General features: G+C 39.7%; 1 protein-coding gene across 3 annotated transcripts in view; it reads right to left on the bottom strand.

The window, feature by feature from the left end:
* CTNNA3 (catenin alpha 3) overlaps nucleotides 1-19,528 on the bottom strand; it is a 1,968,199-nt gene that overhangs the window by 748,713 nt on the left and 1,199,958 nt on the right. For all 3 annotated transcript variants that reach the window (XM_072628814.1, XM_072628812.1, XM_072628815.1), the window contains one exon: nucleotides 19,215-19,307. In XM_072628814.1, the coding sequence (XP_072484915.1) occupies nucleotides 19,215-19,307 (93 nt within the window). The remainder of the gene's footprint in view (nucleotides 1-19,214; nucleotides 19,308-19,528) is intronic.

Below are 19,528 nucleotides of genomic sequence, written 5' to 3'. Positions count from 1 at the left end.
AGAAGTTGGAACTCAAAGTTTTAAAAATGAATGCTAAAAATTGTTTTTACATTCAACTGGGAAATTAGGTGTACATGTAATGGAGTACAGAAATGTATCTTGCTCTACAAGAAAATAGAGGAGACGGGATAAGGGAAGGGAGTGGTGCGATAGAAGGGAGGGCATGGTGTCTGGGGGTGGGGGGAGGGGAGAGATGGGGAGAAATTTTGGAACTCAAAATCTTGTCGAAATGAATTTTGAAAACTAAAAATAAATTTATTAATTCAAAAAGATAAAAGAACTAATCAGAGGAATCTTAAGAAAGAAGAAACAAAACAACAACAACAAAAAGACAACAAATAGTATGCTTCCTTCTGTATTCAGACCAGACCCAAAAATTCTTTCTCTGGATGTGGATAGCATTTTCTATCATTAGTCTTTTTGAGTTGTCTTAGATCCTTGCATTGTTGAGAAGGGTTAAGTCTGTCAAGGTCAATCATTGAACAATGTGGCTGTGTACAATGTTCTCCAGGTTCTGCCCATTTCACTCTGCATCAGTTCATTTAAGTCTTTAGAGGTTTTTCTGAAGTCCATCTGCTCATCATTTCTTATAGTGAAATAGTATTCCATTACATTCATATACCACAACTTGTTCACCCATTCTCCAGTTGAGGGACATCCTCTCAATTTCCAACTCTTTACCATCACACACACACACACACACACACACACACACACACACACACACACACACACCAAATAAGGAGCACTGACTGAAATCCACTCATAAACCGTACTCCCCATGCTATGATATTTGTGCCCATGTCCTCCTAGAAATATTCTTCACACCGTAGATATACCCAATGTGCTGGAGATCCTCCTCTGGAACTTTTAAACATTTTTGGGTAGCAGAGAAATCCCTAATTTGTCTATCTGTCTTACCTGTGCATCCTTCTTTGAAACTATGTATCCAGGAGATCATCATTTAGGCTCCTGCTCAGTTGTTTTTGTTCAGTTATTGGTCATGTCTAACTCTTTGTGACATAGCACAACAAGTCTCCCTATCTTCTACTACTCCTCAAAGCCTGTCCAAGTTCATGCTTATTGTTTCCATAATATTGTCTATCCATCTCATCCTCTCACTGTCCCCTTCTCCTTTTGCCTTCTGTTTTTCCCAACATCAGGCTCTTTTCCAACGAGTGTTGTCTTTTCATTATGTGGTCAAAGGATTTCAGCTTCAGTTTCAGTATTTGCCTTTCTAGTCAATCTGATTTAACTTCTTTGAGTATTGACTGATTTGATCTCTTTGCTGTCCAAGCAACCCTCAAAAGTTTTCTCCAGAACAGAAGTCAAAAGCATCAATTTTGCAGTGATCAGTTTTCCTTATAGCCCGACTCTCACAGACATACATTCCTACTGGAAAAACCATAGCTTCAGCAATGAGCTTTTATTGGCAATGTGATGTCTCTGCTTTTTAGTATGCTGTCCAGATTGACCATAACTTTTCTTCCAAAAAGCATCTTTTAATGTCATGGCTGTAGTCATCGTTTGCAATGATACTGGAGCCCAAGAATATAAAATCTGATACTGCTTGCCTTCTTTTTCTCCCTCTATTTGCTAGGAAGTCAATTGCCATGATCTTAGGCATTTTTTTTCTTTAATGTTAAGTTTCAAGCCAGTTTCTACACTCTCTTCTTCCACCCATATTGAGAGGCTTCTTAATTCCTTTTCACTTTCTGCCTACTCAATATCTTCTTTTTAATCTCTACTTTCCATTAGGAGCTCTGCTTGGTTTGACCTCCAGGGAACAAGATGCCCCTCCCAGGATAAGTTGATCCTCTGAAATCTCTCCATCATGCTGTTTAACTCAGCTTTCGACACTCAACATCTTTCCAAATCCCTTACCTTCCTCATCCCTATAACTGGAGGACTAGAAGGTGGATCACTAAAATCATCCCAAAACTTTAATAAAGGGACAGGGACCTGAAATTTCCAACTCATTCTCTAGTTTCTTCACCTCTGCTTGGTCTGAACTCCATGAAATAAGATATTCCCAATGTTCCCTGGTATGTTTCTTCTCTTTTTTCAACTTCCTTTTGTATATTGTCTTTTCCTCATTAGACTGTAGCACCTTGAGGGCATGGATTATATATATTTCCCCTTATTTATAAACTCAGTGCTTAGCATAGTGTCTGGCACATAGTAGATATGTAATAAATTTTAACTGAATTTTATTGAATTTCTCCTTGGTTACCACTGAAGCGCCCAGCTTGTACATCTAGTATCTTTACCTTTGCCATATGCCTAGCCCACCTCCTTTTCTGATGTGTCCTTCATAGCAATATTGGACCTACATTCATCTCACTGTGCTCAGTGTGCTAACAACTCTGAGTGTTAAAAAAAAAAAAAAGGAAGAGAAGAAAAAAGCAAGTCAGTGAATCAGGAAATATACAGGGAACAAAAAGGCTGCCTATACATCATACCAAGGAAGATAAAAGATTCCATTTGCCAGGATCTGTAATGCATGTAGAATTACAATTCAGTCATTTAATACATAAAAACAATGTTATAATCAGCTACAGTGTGCCAGGCCCCCAAAGACAGACAGGACAGTATTAAAGAAGGATAATTATGCAAAGTACAGAATACACCACTTATTTATGGTGCTTTCATTAACAGAAAGGGGGAGGGAGAGAGTGATTATTTAAAATAACCCAACAAAAACCAGATGGCATTACCAGTAGGCTGGTGCATATATATTGTTTCTACAAGCTGGAGGCACAAAGGCTTTTCATTCTCTACACTGAATGAAATTGAGTATGGCTTATTGCTGAGTAAGACTGGTTTTAAATTGGAATTATTGCCCTATCTTTTCTTATTAAGGAAATCAAAATAACAATTTGGAAGCTATTTTAATGACAGTAGATTCTGTGGTGTGAATTTCACTGAGGGGAAGAGAATAAAGCATTGTATTTGGTGAACATCAAGATTTGTCTCAATATCATAACTGAAAAAAAAACTTGGATCAAGTCCCTAATGTGGGTAAAATACTGTTTTAGAAAATGGAAGATATGTGTCCTTCAGGCAAGACCCGGTACGTAGTCTGCTGTATGGTCTTATGGTCTTATGGTCTAAATAGGGGAGATGAGGCACAAATATGGAGTTATAATGTACGTGATAGAATTATTAGGGCATTTGAATGGTATTTTAAAAGTGTTATGTTACAGTTAAAAGGATGAGGTCATTCCTGCCCAAAGCATCAGGTATGTGTATGTGTTTATGTATACATATATACCTGTACACACATGATATAACTGATATACTAATATAATGTAATATAATATGATACGATATAATACATATATTATAATATAATATTCACAGACTCTCATATGTACACACACCAAAGAGGTGGTATTTGAGATTGGCTTTTGATATTATTCTAAATCCCATTTCAGATAAGGTGACCATTGACTTCTGTTGGGATTGGAAGCTCAATTCCGTGTGGACGGTCTCGGGCGGGTAAAAGTGGGACTTCTAAATCTTAGAGTCTTACGAAGCCCTCCATGAACAGCGGGGATTCGAGAAGGTCAGACTGAGCTAGCTCAGCTAGCTTGGGTATTTCCGCCTCTCCCCAGGAGATACGTGATGGGTGGAGTCTCCCTGCCCTCGAGGTTGTCCCGGATTGGAGCATACCTAGTTACCTAACAGCACGGTATTGAGATGCAAACTGTGTGGCTGAAGATTAAGTAGGATTGAGGAAGCCGGAAAGCTCTCTTAGCACGTGTGGAGCCAAAGAGGACAGTAGGGCTCCGCTTCTTTTCTTTCCTCTCTCCCCTCCCCCTCTCTCCCCGCTTGTACTTCTACTTCCAATCCCTTAAGCTTAGCCTCCTTAGGAAATCTCCCCCTCTTCCTCCTAAGGAAGACCCCCCTGCACTTGTAACCCAGACCCTGAAATAAAGCTCAACCCCTGTTCGACTCTGGAACGTCCTTCCTCTCATACGTTTATCCGGTTTGGCCAACCGAAGACCTGGGACAGGTAAGAAAGACTCGGGTAGCCCAATACAGGCCTCTAGGCTTGGCAGTTGGCGCCCCAACAGGGATTGGGAGCGTAGATAATCCTGGGTGCTTTTGGGGTACATCCGGAAGGGGCTGTGAAAGAAGCGAGTCCCGAATCCTAGATTCGGAAGGAGAGAAAGTGGAGAGAAGCTTCCCAAACCCCTGGGAAAAGGGCGGAGATGGGGAATCTATTGCCAGTAATAAAGCCAGAGGAACAGGAGGTCTGGGCTGAGAAACTTCACAGGGAATGCAGGAAGGCAGGGGTCACAATAGAGTTAGATGACCTCCGAGAATTTTGTAAAAGGATTTGGAAAGTTTCTCCTTGGCTCAAGCAGGCAGGAATATCAAGAGAAAAATGGGGAGCGGTCGGAGAGCAAATGACTGCTCACGAGCAACAATACCCTGGGGAGCTGGAGGATTTAGATTTCCTGATATTCGATGTAATTAAAAGCCTGCTGGAAGGGCCGGAGAGGCCAGGGCGGGATTGGAATGAGAGTGGAAGCGGAGACAGGGGAGGGGAGAACACGGGAGGGACGGAGAGTCCAGGCAAGCAGAAAGTTAAGCGGAAAGTTAAGGAGCGTAAAGAAAAAATAGACTCGGAGCTCCATCTAGCGGATGGAAAAGGCAAGGCAGGGGAGAATACGCCGTGCCTTCCCTCCGCGCCTCCTTATAACATGCTCCATTGGTCAGACAGTTCAGGGCCACAGTCCAGTTTGGAAAAAGGAATAAGAAAGGCTATAGAGAATGGAGAAGATGTAGGGACATTTTCTGTGTTAGAAATAGCGGACCCCAGTGTCCCCAGTGGGGTTCGGAGGAGCCACATACCCATAGAGTGGAAAAGAGTGGCGACTCTTAAAGAGGCTTGTACCAAGCATGGCCCTAATTCACCCTTTGTCATAGCCATGCTTGAAACTCTCAGTGGTCAGTTCGTTCTGACTCCTAATGACTGGAAGAGCTTAGCTAGAGCCTGCCTTACCCCGGGGCAGAATGTGATTTGGGTATCAGAATTTTCTCAGAGGGTAAAGAGCACTACCGGTGAGCTAGGGGCTCAGGCCCCCCAGGCTTATGAGCAATTTACAGGAACGGGGCAGTTTGAGGCTACAGGAAATCAATTACAGTACTTGGCCGCCGATTATGTCTTGATTGCCGGAATGGCTATTAGCCACCTTGGGATGAGGTTATCAAATTTTTAGTAAGGGCCATTGCAGTTGCACTGGAGTCCCCACCCTTGAATTGGAAGTCAGACACCCCGATTTGGGTGGAGCAATGGCCCCTGACTCCAGAAAAACTCCAGGCACTACAACTATTGGTTAAGGAGCAATTAGAAAAAGGAAATATAGAACCATCAAAGTCACCCTGGAATGCTCCTGTGTTTGTTATAAAGAAAAAATCCGGGAAATTCAGGTTCCTTACAGATCTAAGGAAGGTAAATCAGTCTCTCATGCCTATGGGAGCCCTGCAACCAGGTCTCCCTTCTCCTAATGCCATCTCGGAGGGTTGGTCACTTATAATCATTGATATTCAGGATTGTTTTTTTTCCATTCCTTTAAACAAAGTAGATTGTCCTCGGTTTGCTTTTATAATACCTCACCCCAATAACGAAGGACCTGCAAAGAGGTATCAGTGGAAGGTATTGCCCCAAGGTATGAGTTGCAGCCCCACCATCTGCCAGTGGTATGTTAATCAAGCCTTAGAAAGCCCCAGACAGCAATACCAATGCAAAATCATCCATTATATGGATGACATCCTTATAGCTGCACCTCAGCTCAAGGAACTGGAGAAGTGTTTCCAAGCAGTAGAAAGGAACCTTTTAGGACTAGGATTAGTTATTGCTCCTGAAAAGATACAGAGAGGACCCAATTACAAATATTTGGGATATCAGATACAGGGCACCATCATTTGGCCGGAACCCCCAAAATGGGATATAAAGATCCAAACACTCAATGATGCTCAGAAACTAGTAGGAGCTATCCAATGGATAAGATCAAAGGTGCCTATACCTTTATCTCTCATGCAACCTTTATATTCACTATTGACAGGAGACTCTGCTTTAAATTCCCCACGAACATTGACTCCTGAAGCAGCCAAGGCCATAGAGGCAATAAAAAAACAATTTTTAGAGTCCACCACATTTCGGTGGGATCCAGGAGGAGATCTGGAGGTATCTATTATCTCCACCACACCTCCCTATGCCATCATACACCAAAAAGAGAAGCCCCTAGAGTGGGTATATTTAAGTAAAACAGGAAGCAGTTTACTAAACAAGTGGGAATTTCTAGGACGGTTAGCACTAGAGGCAGTAAGAAGAGCCACCCACATATACCAAAAACAGCCAATTCTTTATGCTACACTCACCACTAAGGATGTAGAAGAGTTAGCTCAGAATCATGTTTCTTGGGCCACTATACTCCACTGGGCCCAGATGAAACCAAATTCGACTTTCCTATTCAAAGAATTATTACAGTGGGCCCCAGCACCAGTGAAAAGGTACTCACCAAACCCAGTAGAAGGGCCTAACATTTTTACAGATGCCACGAAACATCACAAGGCATCTATTTATAATTCGGCCTCCCAAGAGATATATATAGTTAACACACCCTACACCTCTACTCAACAGAACGAATTGGAAGCTATAATCCAAGCTCTCCAAATATATAGTGACATACCCATTAATATTATCACTGATAGTCAGTATGCATCTTTATTAATTTCACGGATTGAGGACTCTATTGTAGATTATCGGTCCAATATTTTTTCACAGTGTCAGCGGCTATTGACCACCATTAATAACAGAACACACCCTTTTTATGTTTTACATGTGCGCTCACATACAAATGGCACAGGACCAATTTTTGAAGGAAATCAAATAGCAGACAATTCACTATACCTGGTAGGGCACACTGTGGAACCACAAGAAAGGGCCCAAAAGGCTCATGATAGGTTCCACCTAGCCACAGAAGCCCTCTGCAAATTATATGGGATAACTCAGGAACAGGCCAGAAAAATTGTTAAGAGCTGTCTCCAATGTATCCCATTCCACCCATCTCTAGACCAGGGTGTCAATCCTCGTGGCTTGGCACCCAATGAAATTTGGCAAATGGATGTCACCCATCTTAAGGGCCAGTGCATACATGTGACAGTTGACACATGGTCCGGATTCCTTATGGTGACTTTACAGCCAGGTGAATCAAGTGCTAAAGTAATTCAACATCTTTGGCACTCTTTTTCTGTTTCAGGCTTACCTTTAGAAATAAAGACAGATAACGGCCCTGCCTATACTTCTCAAACCCTTACACACTTCCTCCGCGATCTAGGGATTCGACATGTTACAGGAATCCCCTACAATCCACAAGGCCAGGCCATAGTGGAAAGGGCCAATCTCACCTTGAAGGCGATCCTCGCTAAACAAAGAAGGGGAAAAGGTCGCCTAACACAATCAGAGCTTGATACAGCTGTGTATACACACAATTTTTTGCATATCTCAAGAAACTCACATACTACTCCAGCTATGAAACATTTTAAGATACTAATATGGGGTCCAGGGTATGTTTGTGTCTCCACAGGAAAAGGTGATGCGTGGATTCCCATTAGAAGGATCCGTAGGTGGGAACCGATGTCGGAGACGGCGGAGACGCAGGAGACGGAGAGCCCAGAGACCCCGGAGAAGGATCATACACCACCTGAGCCTGCTGCTGACAGCTTCAATCTAGGCATCCTTTTTTCGCCAGCTGAATGAGGACTTTGATATCACAAACCCAGGACACTTGGGTGGGGAGGAGGTGACCAATTTTCCACCTGTATAGATCCATTTGCAAGATTAAGGGAGTGATGATGTAAGGCGCCTACACCAGCTGCTCCTCTTAAAATATGCTTTGGGATTAGTTGATTGCACTTCCCCTGTTGTAACTCAGCCATTTAGTTTCATCTTTGTTTTATTTGATGCCTCCCTTCATCAGTTGTGCTAGCTGCAGATTTCTGTGTGAATGAAGTGTTGTTGTAAGGTACTCATATGCTAAAGGCCTTCCTAATCCACTCACCCTCCAGCCACTGTTTGCTCTAGAGCCAGGTGCGCTCCGCGCATAACAAAGAAGGGGATATGTTGGGATTGGAAGCTCAATTCCGTGTGGACAGTCTCGGGCGGGTAAAAGTGGGACTTCTAAATCTTAGAGTCTTACGAGGCCCTCCATGAACAGCGGGGATTCGAGAAGGTCAGACTGAGCTAGCTCGGCTAGCTCGGGTATTTCCGCCTCTCCCCGGGAGATACGTGATGGGTGGAGTCTCCCTGCCCTCGAGGTTGTCCCGGATTGGAGCATACCTAGTTACCTAACAGCACGGTATTGAGATGCAAACTGTGTGGCTGAAGATTAAGTAGGATTGAGGAAGCCGGAAAGCTCTCTTAGCACGTGTGGAGCCAAAGAGGACAGTAGGGCTCCGCTTCTTTTCTTTCCTCTCTCCCCTCCCCCTCTCTCCCCACTTGTACTTCTATTTCCAATCCCTTAAGCTTAGCCTCCTTAGGAAATCTCCCCCTCTTCCTCCTAAGGAAGACCCCCCTGCACTTGTAACCCAGACCCTGAAATAAAGCTCAACCCCTGTTCGACTCTGGAACGTCCTTTCTCTCATACGTTTATCCGGTTTGGCCAACCGAAGACCTGGGACAGGTAAGAAAGACTCGGGTAGCCCAATACAGGCCTCTAAGCTTGGCAGACTTCTATTGCTTTTACAACCAAATTCAAACTCTGCTTGAATGCCACAGCATTTAATGATCCTCAAAATGTGACTTCAGTCTAAGTCTCCAAACTGATTTCCCATTACTTCTCCACATACTCTATATTCACAGCACAATGGTCTACTCCTTCCAAGCTCAAAATCTCAGAGCTGTAACTAGGACAGTAAATCCCAAATGGCAAATCCAGAGGGACAATTCTGCCCTTATAAGTTTCATCCCTTTTGTTATTGGTAGTGGAATATGACAGCCTCGTTCACCTATGTCTTTCTTCCCCTGCCCAACTCTTGCTTGGAAACAATGCTTTTAAGAGGACAGAAATCTCATTGTGCTCCAGGATTCATTTCCTTCCTGTGTTAGCCTCCCAAACCTTTCTATGCTGTGCTTGCCCTAGTAACTATGAAACCACTTGGATCTCTTCTCTGTGAACCAATACTAAACCATCTCTCTGCCACTCATTAATTTCACAATAGATTTTTCTGAGCCAAAATGCAAGACTTGACATTTATCCCTGCTGAAGAGTGTTTCAATGATTTTTGTCCCTTCACTCCAAGCCATCTTGACATAAGATCATTGTAAGTCTTGATTCTGTCACCCATCATATTTGCCATCCTTCTCAGTTGGCCATCATCTCCAAACATGATCAAATAGATCTGATGTCTTTGTCAGCATTGATAACATTTTGAATAGAACAAAGCCAAGAGCATTCAGAGTCTTACCATTTATCACCTTGTGCAGAGTCACAGAATGAGTATGTAACAAAAACAGAATATTCTTGGAATAACCCTTGACCTTTCAGAACATCCATTTCCTCTTCATTAACATGAGGGAAATCATACCTACTTTAGTTAACTCATGGGGCTCTGGTCAAGATAAATGATCACTGGGATTCAAAGACTTTAGGAATCTCTTCCAAGGTCAATGTGAAGCTATTAATCTAAACTTGTGAGGGCTAAAATTGATAATCATAAGCCTATGTTCATGTCTTGTCTTTATTGCATACTCATTGTATTACCATGGGCAAGTCATTTAATTTCATTTAATCAGAAAACTTCTTAAGGATTTATCCCCAAACCCATAGATTATCTGTGCATGTCCAAATAGAGGAAGCTAGGGGGGAAAGTGGATAGAGAGCCAGGCCTGGAGTCAGGAAGACCTGAGTTGAAATCCAGCCTCAGATATTTTTTAGATGTGTGACCCTGTGAAAGCCACTTAACCTCTGTTTGTTTCAATCCTCATCTGAAAAAAATGGGGAGAAAAATGAGGCATAGATAGCTATTTTAAAGTGTGTGTGCAGGAATGTATATGTATGTGTATGTATGTGTACATATGTACATATATGTATGTATATATGCATATATAAGGGGGTGCATATATGTATATGTGTACTTGTGTGTATTTTGTATATGCGTATATGTGTATGAGTATGGGCATGCATGCTTATGTGTATATGTGTTTATGAGGGTGTATATTTATTTATCTATATCTTTAGATATATCAACTATAGTAGATTTGTACTAGAGTTCATAAGTTGCCCGTCCTCTCCTCCTGACAGAACAAAATCAACTGGCCAACATTTATTAAATGACTTCTGTGTGCAGAGTTTTGTATTTTGTCCTAATTAATTGTGAGACTGCATCCTGGCTTAAAACCTTGAGTTGCCTCAGATTATGTCAAAGTTGCCTTAATCTAAGACTTTGGGAACATCTTGTGTTATATGAATTCTGCTTTGCCAAAGAAGTCCCCAATATCTCTTTTGATAGGAGCATAGTTACCTTCTGGAAGATTTCAGAGGTCCATTTGACCAACTTCTTCATTTTACAAAGGAGGAAACAAAAGTCCAGAGAGGGTAGGAGATTCACCCAAAGGGCATGTATATAGTAAAGAACAGATCTGGAATCAGAATAAGGAACTTGACATGACTGGTTCCCATTGAATTCAGAACTATTTGACTGACCCTTCTTATCTCCCCCAGTGATAACTAGAATTTTTGCTATCCTTACATATTTGAATACCATGAAATATGAAACTTAGCTGTTTCTCCAGGAGAAAGCAGACCTTTCCATGGTGAATGGTAGTATTCAGCCATGATAAATCTTCTATACAAAGAGTAAACAAGTAACTCCAACCATGCAGTCATTCAAAAGAACATTGACTACTCTGCCTTCACAGTCAAGGTTTATAGGACTCATCTGGGAGAGCTTAGAGTTCATAATTATTATTTAGTGGCTCTTGACAGCTTACTGAAGACAGTTAAAGCAGTGTCATCGATAAAAGAATGATAGTCCTCACTTTGCATTCTCATCAACAAATAGGAAGCCAAATGGAGTCCTTGATCCTACATTCTCATGGAGTCAGGACACTGGCTTCTGGTCGATCCAGAATATTTTCTTTCCCCAGAAAGGTTCTCTCCCTCAGACTCTACTAATTGTTCCCTAATTACAGGCATACATCCATTATATCCTCTCCCTGCAGAGCAGGGCATAGATATGGATCTGACTCCCTAGTATATCAACTTCTAAGGTCATAAATGGTCTTTTGCATTTATTTACTCCTTATTTTCCTAATTACAGATATAAAAAAATAAAAGCAAAGGCTCAACAGAGTAAAAATATTTGGCTCAAAATGCCACTCATTACATAAATGTAGCATTTTCTTCAGGCAACCACTGGTAGCTGTGGTACACTGTAAGAAACCTGGAATTGGACTAAAGCCTAGGAGTGAAAATGGGCCAACTCCCTAATTCATGGTGGGACCTGGAACAAACCAGCTAACCACTGTGCGCTGAGAAGAAATGGCCCCTCAGTTTTTCCTTTTATAAAATGAAGTGGTTGCACGGATTTGATTTCTTTGGCTTTGACAGAAGAAGCATTCAGAACTTAACAACCTAACTTTTTCAAGTTATCCATATGTAAAACTTGAGGCTTGTAAGCAAAGCTAAATGGCCAGATTCTGAGAATTCCTTTTTAGACTTGACTTGGATTAGAAGTCTTCTGAGTTCTCTTTCAATTCTGAAATCATGTAATATTCTGTCTAAATAAATTCTAACTTTCTTTTGAGATATAAATCCTGTTATCACAAAGAAGCACAGCAAAATTGCATTGATCTCTAAACAGTATTTTTCTATCCCTGTTTCTGACTCACTAATCATAGAAAAAAGGCTCTTAATGAGGCATCTGTGGATCCCCAAAGGGTCCATGAATAGCTTTAAAAGGGGTCTATGAACTGGAATCAGAAAAAAGGTACATCTTTATTTCAATATAATTGACTTCTTTTATAATTCTATCCATTTCATGTTATTCATTTAAAAATATTTTGAGAAAGAATCCATAGATTCAACCAGAATGTCTGAGGGATTCAAGACACCAAAATCCTGCTATTTGTTGTTATTCAGTTGTGTCTGACTTGTTAAGATCCCATTTCAGGTTTTCTTGGCAAAGATACTAGAGTGGTTTCCCATTTCCTTCTCTAGTTCAGTTTCTACAGATGAAGAAACTGAGGCAGACAGGGTGAGGTGACTTGCCTAGGTTCATATAGCTAGTCTCCAAGACTGGATTTGAATCCATGAAGATTTCAGGCCCAGTGATTTATCCACTGCACCCCTACTTGCACTTAAATTCTGCTGTATGTTTTTTTATTTTATTTTAAATTGACTTTTTAAAATTGAAATCAGACAAGTAAACTCTCAAAAATGATTTAGCCACAAAGCAATACGAGGTCTCCCTTTAAAATTTGGGAAATAGTTGTTCAATAAACTAACATAAGGAATGATAATTCTTAAGACTGTTTTCTTCTCTCTCCTCTGCTGCTAGTTTGCTAAGTGACCTTGGAGAAGTCACTCACCTTCCTTGGCCTAAGGGCTTATTGAGGGAATCTTGCCAATAGAAATTATGGGGAAATCAGTCTCTATAAATGAATAAAAGTCCAACTAAAATTTCTTGCTGGTAAAGGTTACAAAGCCCATGATACAATAAGAACCAAGTCTCCTGAGGGTTAAAAGGCATTAAAAATATTCAGGAAACTTGATGCAGAGTTAGGGAGAAGACTTATTGGGGGATTTTCTTTACAATCTACAGCAGCAAGGAGAAAATGGAGAAAGTCTATGCTCCTTTGAGAATCAGTCAAGTGTGAAGAAGTGGGAATATGATCGATTTAGTAATTTGCCCAGGAAGTCAATGGAATGCCTGGATTTAGGAGTAGAAATTTTGTTCATATTGCCAGCCTTCTTGTATGTTTCCTGATCAGAGTGTTAGAGAAAATGGATATCCCTGAAAAGGATGTACATTGTGTCCTATTAAGGGCATCAAACCCAATGCCCAAGGTTTGGGATTTAAAATAATTTCTTTACTGATGCATTGTGTATATATGTATGTGTTTGTATACATGTATACATATACATATATGTATATATGTATGTGTGTAGAAATGCAGATATGGAAATAGAAGTGCTTAATGTGCTATATTGCATGTGTATTTATACATATATATACCTACATGTAAATATGTTTGTGTGTGTTTATATATACACACATATATCCATATTGACAGATCAATCAATTGATAGATAAAGATATATGTACACTTTATCTCTGAGGTCTGTCAAAAAATGATTAGTAATGCCCTTAATGGGGTAGAGTGGAAAACATCATTATATCTTCTTACAGCATAAAATTAAAATGAAATCCAGATAGTCAACACTAGTTACACTTAGCAGTAATCTGTGTTTACATGATTACAATGTAATGGGGAGGAAATACCTTATACATATATATATATATATACATGCATATATATATAAGAATTTTTAGAAATTCTTTTGTATATGTATATGTATATATACATATACAAAAGAATTTCTAAAAACTCACTTTTTAAAATGTCATGTGATATAATATAGACTGAATAAGTAAAAAATAAGAAAAAAAGTCTTAAATTCAACACTAAACTTTGGTACTTCTCAGGATCTTTTGCACTGTGTGACCTTGGACAAATAATTTCTTCTTTCTAGTTTTCAGCTTCCCTCCCTGTAAAATTAAAATGTTGAACCAGGAAGGAAGGAAGGGAAAAAATGTACATTTCTATAATGCCTACTATGGGTCAGGCAGTGTGCTATGAACTTTACATGTTACCTCATTTTATACTCACAACAACCTTGCAAAATAGGTTCTACTAGTATTCCCACTTAAAATTTGAAGAAACTGAGATGGATAGATGTTAAGTGACTTACCAAGGGTCACACAGGGTCTGAAGCTGAATTTGAATTCAGATCTTACTAACTCCAGGCCCAGGGCTCTATCTACTGAAGCACTAGCTCTAGCTAGGACATCTAGCTAGCTCCATGGTGCTATCGGCATCCTGTCCCCTACTGTTTTGACCTACTCTCTCATTCTGCTACTTTAACTTGCCCTTCCATTTGAGACAACCAGTCTTGTATCCATTCTCAGGTCTTTCACTCTACCATTTCTCTCCATCTGAACCATGACCCTTCACTATTGGAGGCCACAATCAGTCTCTGTGTCTTTCCCAGTTCTCTTTCAAGGAGTCATCTTTCAGAGAATGCCTCAATAGACAAACAGGCTTCTTAAAGGAGTCAAGTCAATCTACAACAAAACTAGCTTTCTTCAAAGTTATTCACAAATATATGTTTTAAATCTACCTCTTCATCCATTTGTTCTTCAACAGGCACAGATTCAATTGAAAACTCTGACCTCTCAGTTCCAATTGGAAACCATTCTGCCCCCACTGTAATAGCCTGGAAAAGACTTCAAAAACTAAATCTGGATTTTTGAGGTCACTGGCATTACCAAGTATGAAGGATAAAAAGGAGAAAGTCATAGGAAATCAAGACCCCAGGTTCATTTTGTCTGCAGGGCTACAGAAAATGACAATGATGAGTAACAACAAAAGAGTAGATAAATTGAAGGATGTGTCTTTTGAAAGGGACTTTGGTGAGAGATGGTATTGCTATGAAGCCTGTAGTGATTTGAAGGGCATATGGTCACAGGTCTGTTTTCATATTAACCTTCAAACAAAGTTCTGAGGAGAAGCAGCCACGGACTTTCTCAATTTGGAGAAACATCCCGAGGCTGCCAGCAATTTCATTTCTGCCTCATCTTTAAAGTAACAATAGAAACAGCCTAACCAACCCAAGATTCCTCAGTACGGCTATTGCTTCCTTGATTATTAATGGCAGCAAAGAAATTGTACTGTGTTGTTTTTGTTACTGTTACTTGAAATTATCCTTTTTTAGAGGCAACTAGATGATGCAGCTGATTGAGTTGAGTTCACATTCAGTTGATTTTGAACTTGACCTCAAATCTGACTTCAGACACTTATTAACTGCATGGCCCTAGACAAACCAATTTATTATTTGCTGCCTCAGTTTCCTCAACTGTAAATGTAAATAGCAGCACCTACATCACAGACTTTGTGAAGGACAAGTGATGTAACATTTGCAAAGTGCTATACATATGCTAGCTATGATTTCTTTGGGGATATATAATTACTACTTTTAATTTAGATGCACAAAATGTCAGTGAGAATATTTGCACATGTTAATCAATCAATCAACAAGAAAATATTGAGCACTTAAGATATTCCAGGCACTGAGTTAAATAGACAAAGACAAGAACAAGCAATTTTGCTCTAAAGAGTCTAAATTCTATCAGGGGGCATAAAATTCTGGAAGATATTAACACAAGATCAAAACACAAGATCATTCTGAACAAAAATTAATGAAATCAGAGCAACGTTTTAAAAGAACTACTAGAAACTTTCATCTTTCTGTTTTATAGATGATGCACAATGTCTAATTGCCCTTAGCCAGGAAAATAAATCCTTAGCTCAAGTCCCTAACTGATGTCCATGATGGACAGGAGTGAAAATGGAGTCTCAGAGGCTTTGTCAGGGGAATGTAAGCCCAAGCAGTCCTAGAAAATTACTTTTAAGGAATATGGACGTAGTTGCAGACAAGTGATTGGCCAGTAGACCATAATCCACAATTTGGCAACACCTTCCTGGAGGCACTCTACTAGCCTTGTGTAATTGTATGGGTTTCTTTTTTCTCTCTCTTTTTAATCTTTATTTATATTTGTTGATTTGAACCTATAATTTCATTGATGTTGGGAACCACCAGTGGGATAAAACACCTCCATTTGTCTTCCACTAGATAAACATTTCTTAGGCACCTCTGAGACACTCAGCTCAGTACTGGGGATATCAAAAAGTCACTGTCCTCAAAGAGATTATATTTTATCATACAAGTCCATACAAACTGTATATTAAATAATTGCAAGGCAATCTGGAGGAAAGGACATAGGCAGCGATAGAATCAGGAATGGCTGCATGAAGAAGATGGGACTTGATCTGAGTTTTGGTTCTAAGTAGCAGAAATAATAAGGGAGTGCATTCTAGGTGTGAGGGACAGCCTAGGCAAAGGTATTCAGGAGGAATATGGAGCATCATGTGTGAGAAGCAGCAAGAAAGCCAGTCTGACTGAACCAGAGAGAGCAGGAAGGAAAATAATGTCCAATAAAGCTGGAAAACCCTTTCTCTAAGGTTGGGGACAGGTGGAAAAGGGATGAAAAATCTCAATAGAGGTTTGCATTTGATTCCATAAGTCAGAGAGCCACTGGCAACTACTGTATGATATACAGTCTGAGAACTGCCTGGGCTATGACTTACCTGGAGTCACACTGTCAGTGAGTGTCAGAGGCAGGGCTTGAACCCAAGGCTTTATTTCCAAGACTGGCTCTCTGAACTCATTACCATACTGACTTTCAGCATTGACAAACTCTATCTATCTATCTATCTATCTATCTATCTATCTATCTATCTATCTATCATCTGTCTCTCTATCATCTATTTATCTATCATCTAGCTAGTGATCACGTAGCTATTGTCTATAATCTATCAATCAATCATCAATCTATCATTTATTTGTCTATTATCTATCACCTAGCTATCTATTGTCTATTATAGCTATCTATCTATTTTCTATAAGCTATCTATTCATCTATCATCAACCTATATCGGTTATCGATCATCTAAATATCTATTTATTGTCTGTTTATCTATATATCATGTGTCTGTCTATCCATCTATCATTCTCTGAAGACTCTATTATCACGGAAACAAAATATATGAAAACCACCAAAGGCAGAGAACATTGGAACATCTAAAGAACATGGCTACTTCAGACTATTTCAAGCTCATAGAGTTTAGCTGCATACTGACACATCCATCTTCATCTATGGCATGTGAAAGGTAACAAGCAAATTTGTTTTCTGAGAACAAGAGGTTTGGAAATGAAGTACTCTCCCTACTCAATGATGACAGTTCCTCGATCACAGCAACACACAAATCAGGTGATATTTCTCTATCTGCATGAGATGGCCCAATGTCCTTGTTGGGGTAATCCCTGAAAGTGCTGTACTTTATATCTAAATCAAATCAGGGGTTCTTATAAAGTAGCAGTGCTGTTTCTGGCCAAGAAAGTAATAGCAAAGACCCATTAAAATTCACATTTCATCAATTAATTAATCTATCAAAAATATTTATCAGAGACAGCTCAGACTCCTTTATACCATGGAGAAACCTCTTCTGGGAGTTGGGTCACTTCCCCAACTGCCAGATGAGTGGATCAAACTGAAGTGTTGGTCTTCCTGGTAGACTATAAGATCCCTGAAGGCAAGGATGATTTTTGTTGTTGTAACTCCAGTGCCGAGAGCATATTACAAGTCAAATTAAATCAAAATGTCTTTATTAAGAAATTACTAAGTGCCAGACATTGTGTTAAGTGATGAAGACAGGAATAAATTTGAAAATAGACCCTGGCCTCAAGGTGCTTACTATCTAAAAGGAGAAACAGCATGCAAATAATTATATACAAAGAAGATTCATACGGGAAGGACTGGAACAAGCTTCTTGCAGAAGGAATAAACTATGGAATGCCTCAGGGAGTCACAAATGACTTTAGGTTTTAGAAATCTGCAGCTAAGTGCAATTAACAACAAGACAGTTTTAGATTCTGGAGACCTGGGTTCATATCCCACCTCTCCTATTTACTCTGTGTTTGTAGTTGGCCAAATCACATAAGCTGTCCAGGGAGCAGGTTCTCCTCTAAAATCCAGAGATGGAATCTGATGAAATCTAAGGTCACTTGTAGCCCAAAATCTATGATCCTATGAAGGTTATTCCCTTTACTCTAATACCTTCATCTTCGAGTAATCTCCACAAATCAGTCAAACTAGCTTTGAAAACTGTTCAAGGAAAGCTCCTGTAATCTTTTAAGACCTTTGCTACTCTTTGACAAAAGGGCTTCAAGAGGGGAGCGTTGAGCTTAAGCATTAGCATCTTATTTCTGAATATCCTTTTAAAACAATTTATATAAGCCTTTTATTTTATTTTTTTTTTGTATCTAAGGAACAACACAGTGGGAGAACAAGGTCTCAGAATCTGGAAAGTTATTGCTATTTGGGACTGACTGAACATCAGTCTCCCTGAAACAGAGATGGCCTGAGGAGCTTTATGGAAAGCAAAGATTCTTCCATCTTTTCCCCTCTACATAGAATGACAACAAGATTTGACATGTGAATTGAGTGTCACAAAATTGAGTGTCCCTTAAGCTACAGAAAACCCCCATAAAGTGGGCACTGCATGTTTGATTAATTCTATTTTGTGGATGAGAAAAATGAGGCTAAGGGAATGATTAAGTCAGGCTCTCTGCTCTTCAACTGGACTCTACTATTTTGTGATATGTAATATATCACTGGATAACATTTTGTTTTGCTTTTTTTTTTTAATTTGGGGGTCTGAAAGCTCATAAAATCATCCTTTAAGGCATGATAGGATTGCAGAGTGAATTTATGGAGAGAGATATCAAATCATCATAATCATGAACATGCGATGTAGATTGCAGATAAAGACATAGTTATAGATAAAACACGAAATATAGGAAAGAGTAGTTGTGTAACTAAATATTATTTCACCTGAGGTTTAGAAAGTAACTCTGTGCCAGAGGTAGAAAAGATAGTGGGAAGGTTGGAATGGGTGGCCAAAGGGAAATCCTACAGTGACTAGAATCCAGAATAGGGATAGAGTTGAGGACGATGGATAGTGTGGGTATAAGTGTACTGTGATAAAGGGAAGCCCATCATAGAGAAAGACTCAACCAGGTTGACATAAGAGTAGAGAGTGGAAAGATGGGAACCATGATGAGATTCTTTGGTTTGGGGTCTAATGAAGGAACCCTTCTTCACTGAGAAGGCCTATCAGGTTTAAGGAAAACAGTATTGAGTGGGAGTATATAATATTTGAAGAGTAAGTGCACCCACTGACATCAACTCCTTAGAATAAAGCTCCAAGAAACCAACCTTAGTTTTACTCTTGGGTGAAGAACATAGTTTCTGCAGCAATTTTAACCCTGAGGACATTCAATATTTACTCTCCCTACCTGTGGGCACAATGTCTCCATGTGACTGGCTGCTGTCTTGACTATTTTAATTCCATCTTCATTTGCAGACAGGGAACAAGCAAGATTGGCCACCTTAAAAATAGGCAAACAAACCAAAAGGTAAGTCATTATTCCCATATTATGGTAGAGAACATAAAACAGCTGTTATGTGAAGAAGGCAAGAAAACGTAGACATTCGTTAAAAATCTCAAAACTGAAAATTGTATCTCAAATTTATTTTGAAGAAATATTTCTATATTGAATCTACCTGAACAAAGAAACCCAAAGAATCCTACAAAATTGAGAAACAAAGA

Source organism: Notamacropus eugenii, chromosome 1 (genome assembly GCF_028372415.1).
Source record: "Notamacropus eugenii isolate mMacEug1 chromosome 1, mMacEug1.pri_v2, whole genome shotgun sequence".
Taxonomy (NCBI): Eukaryota; Metazoa; Chordata; class Mammalia; order Diprotodontia; family Macropodidae; genus Notamacropus; species Notamacropus eugenii.
This window is presented reverse-complemented; position numbering and strand designations above follow the sequence as displayed.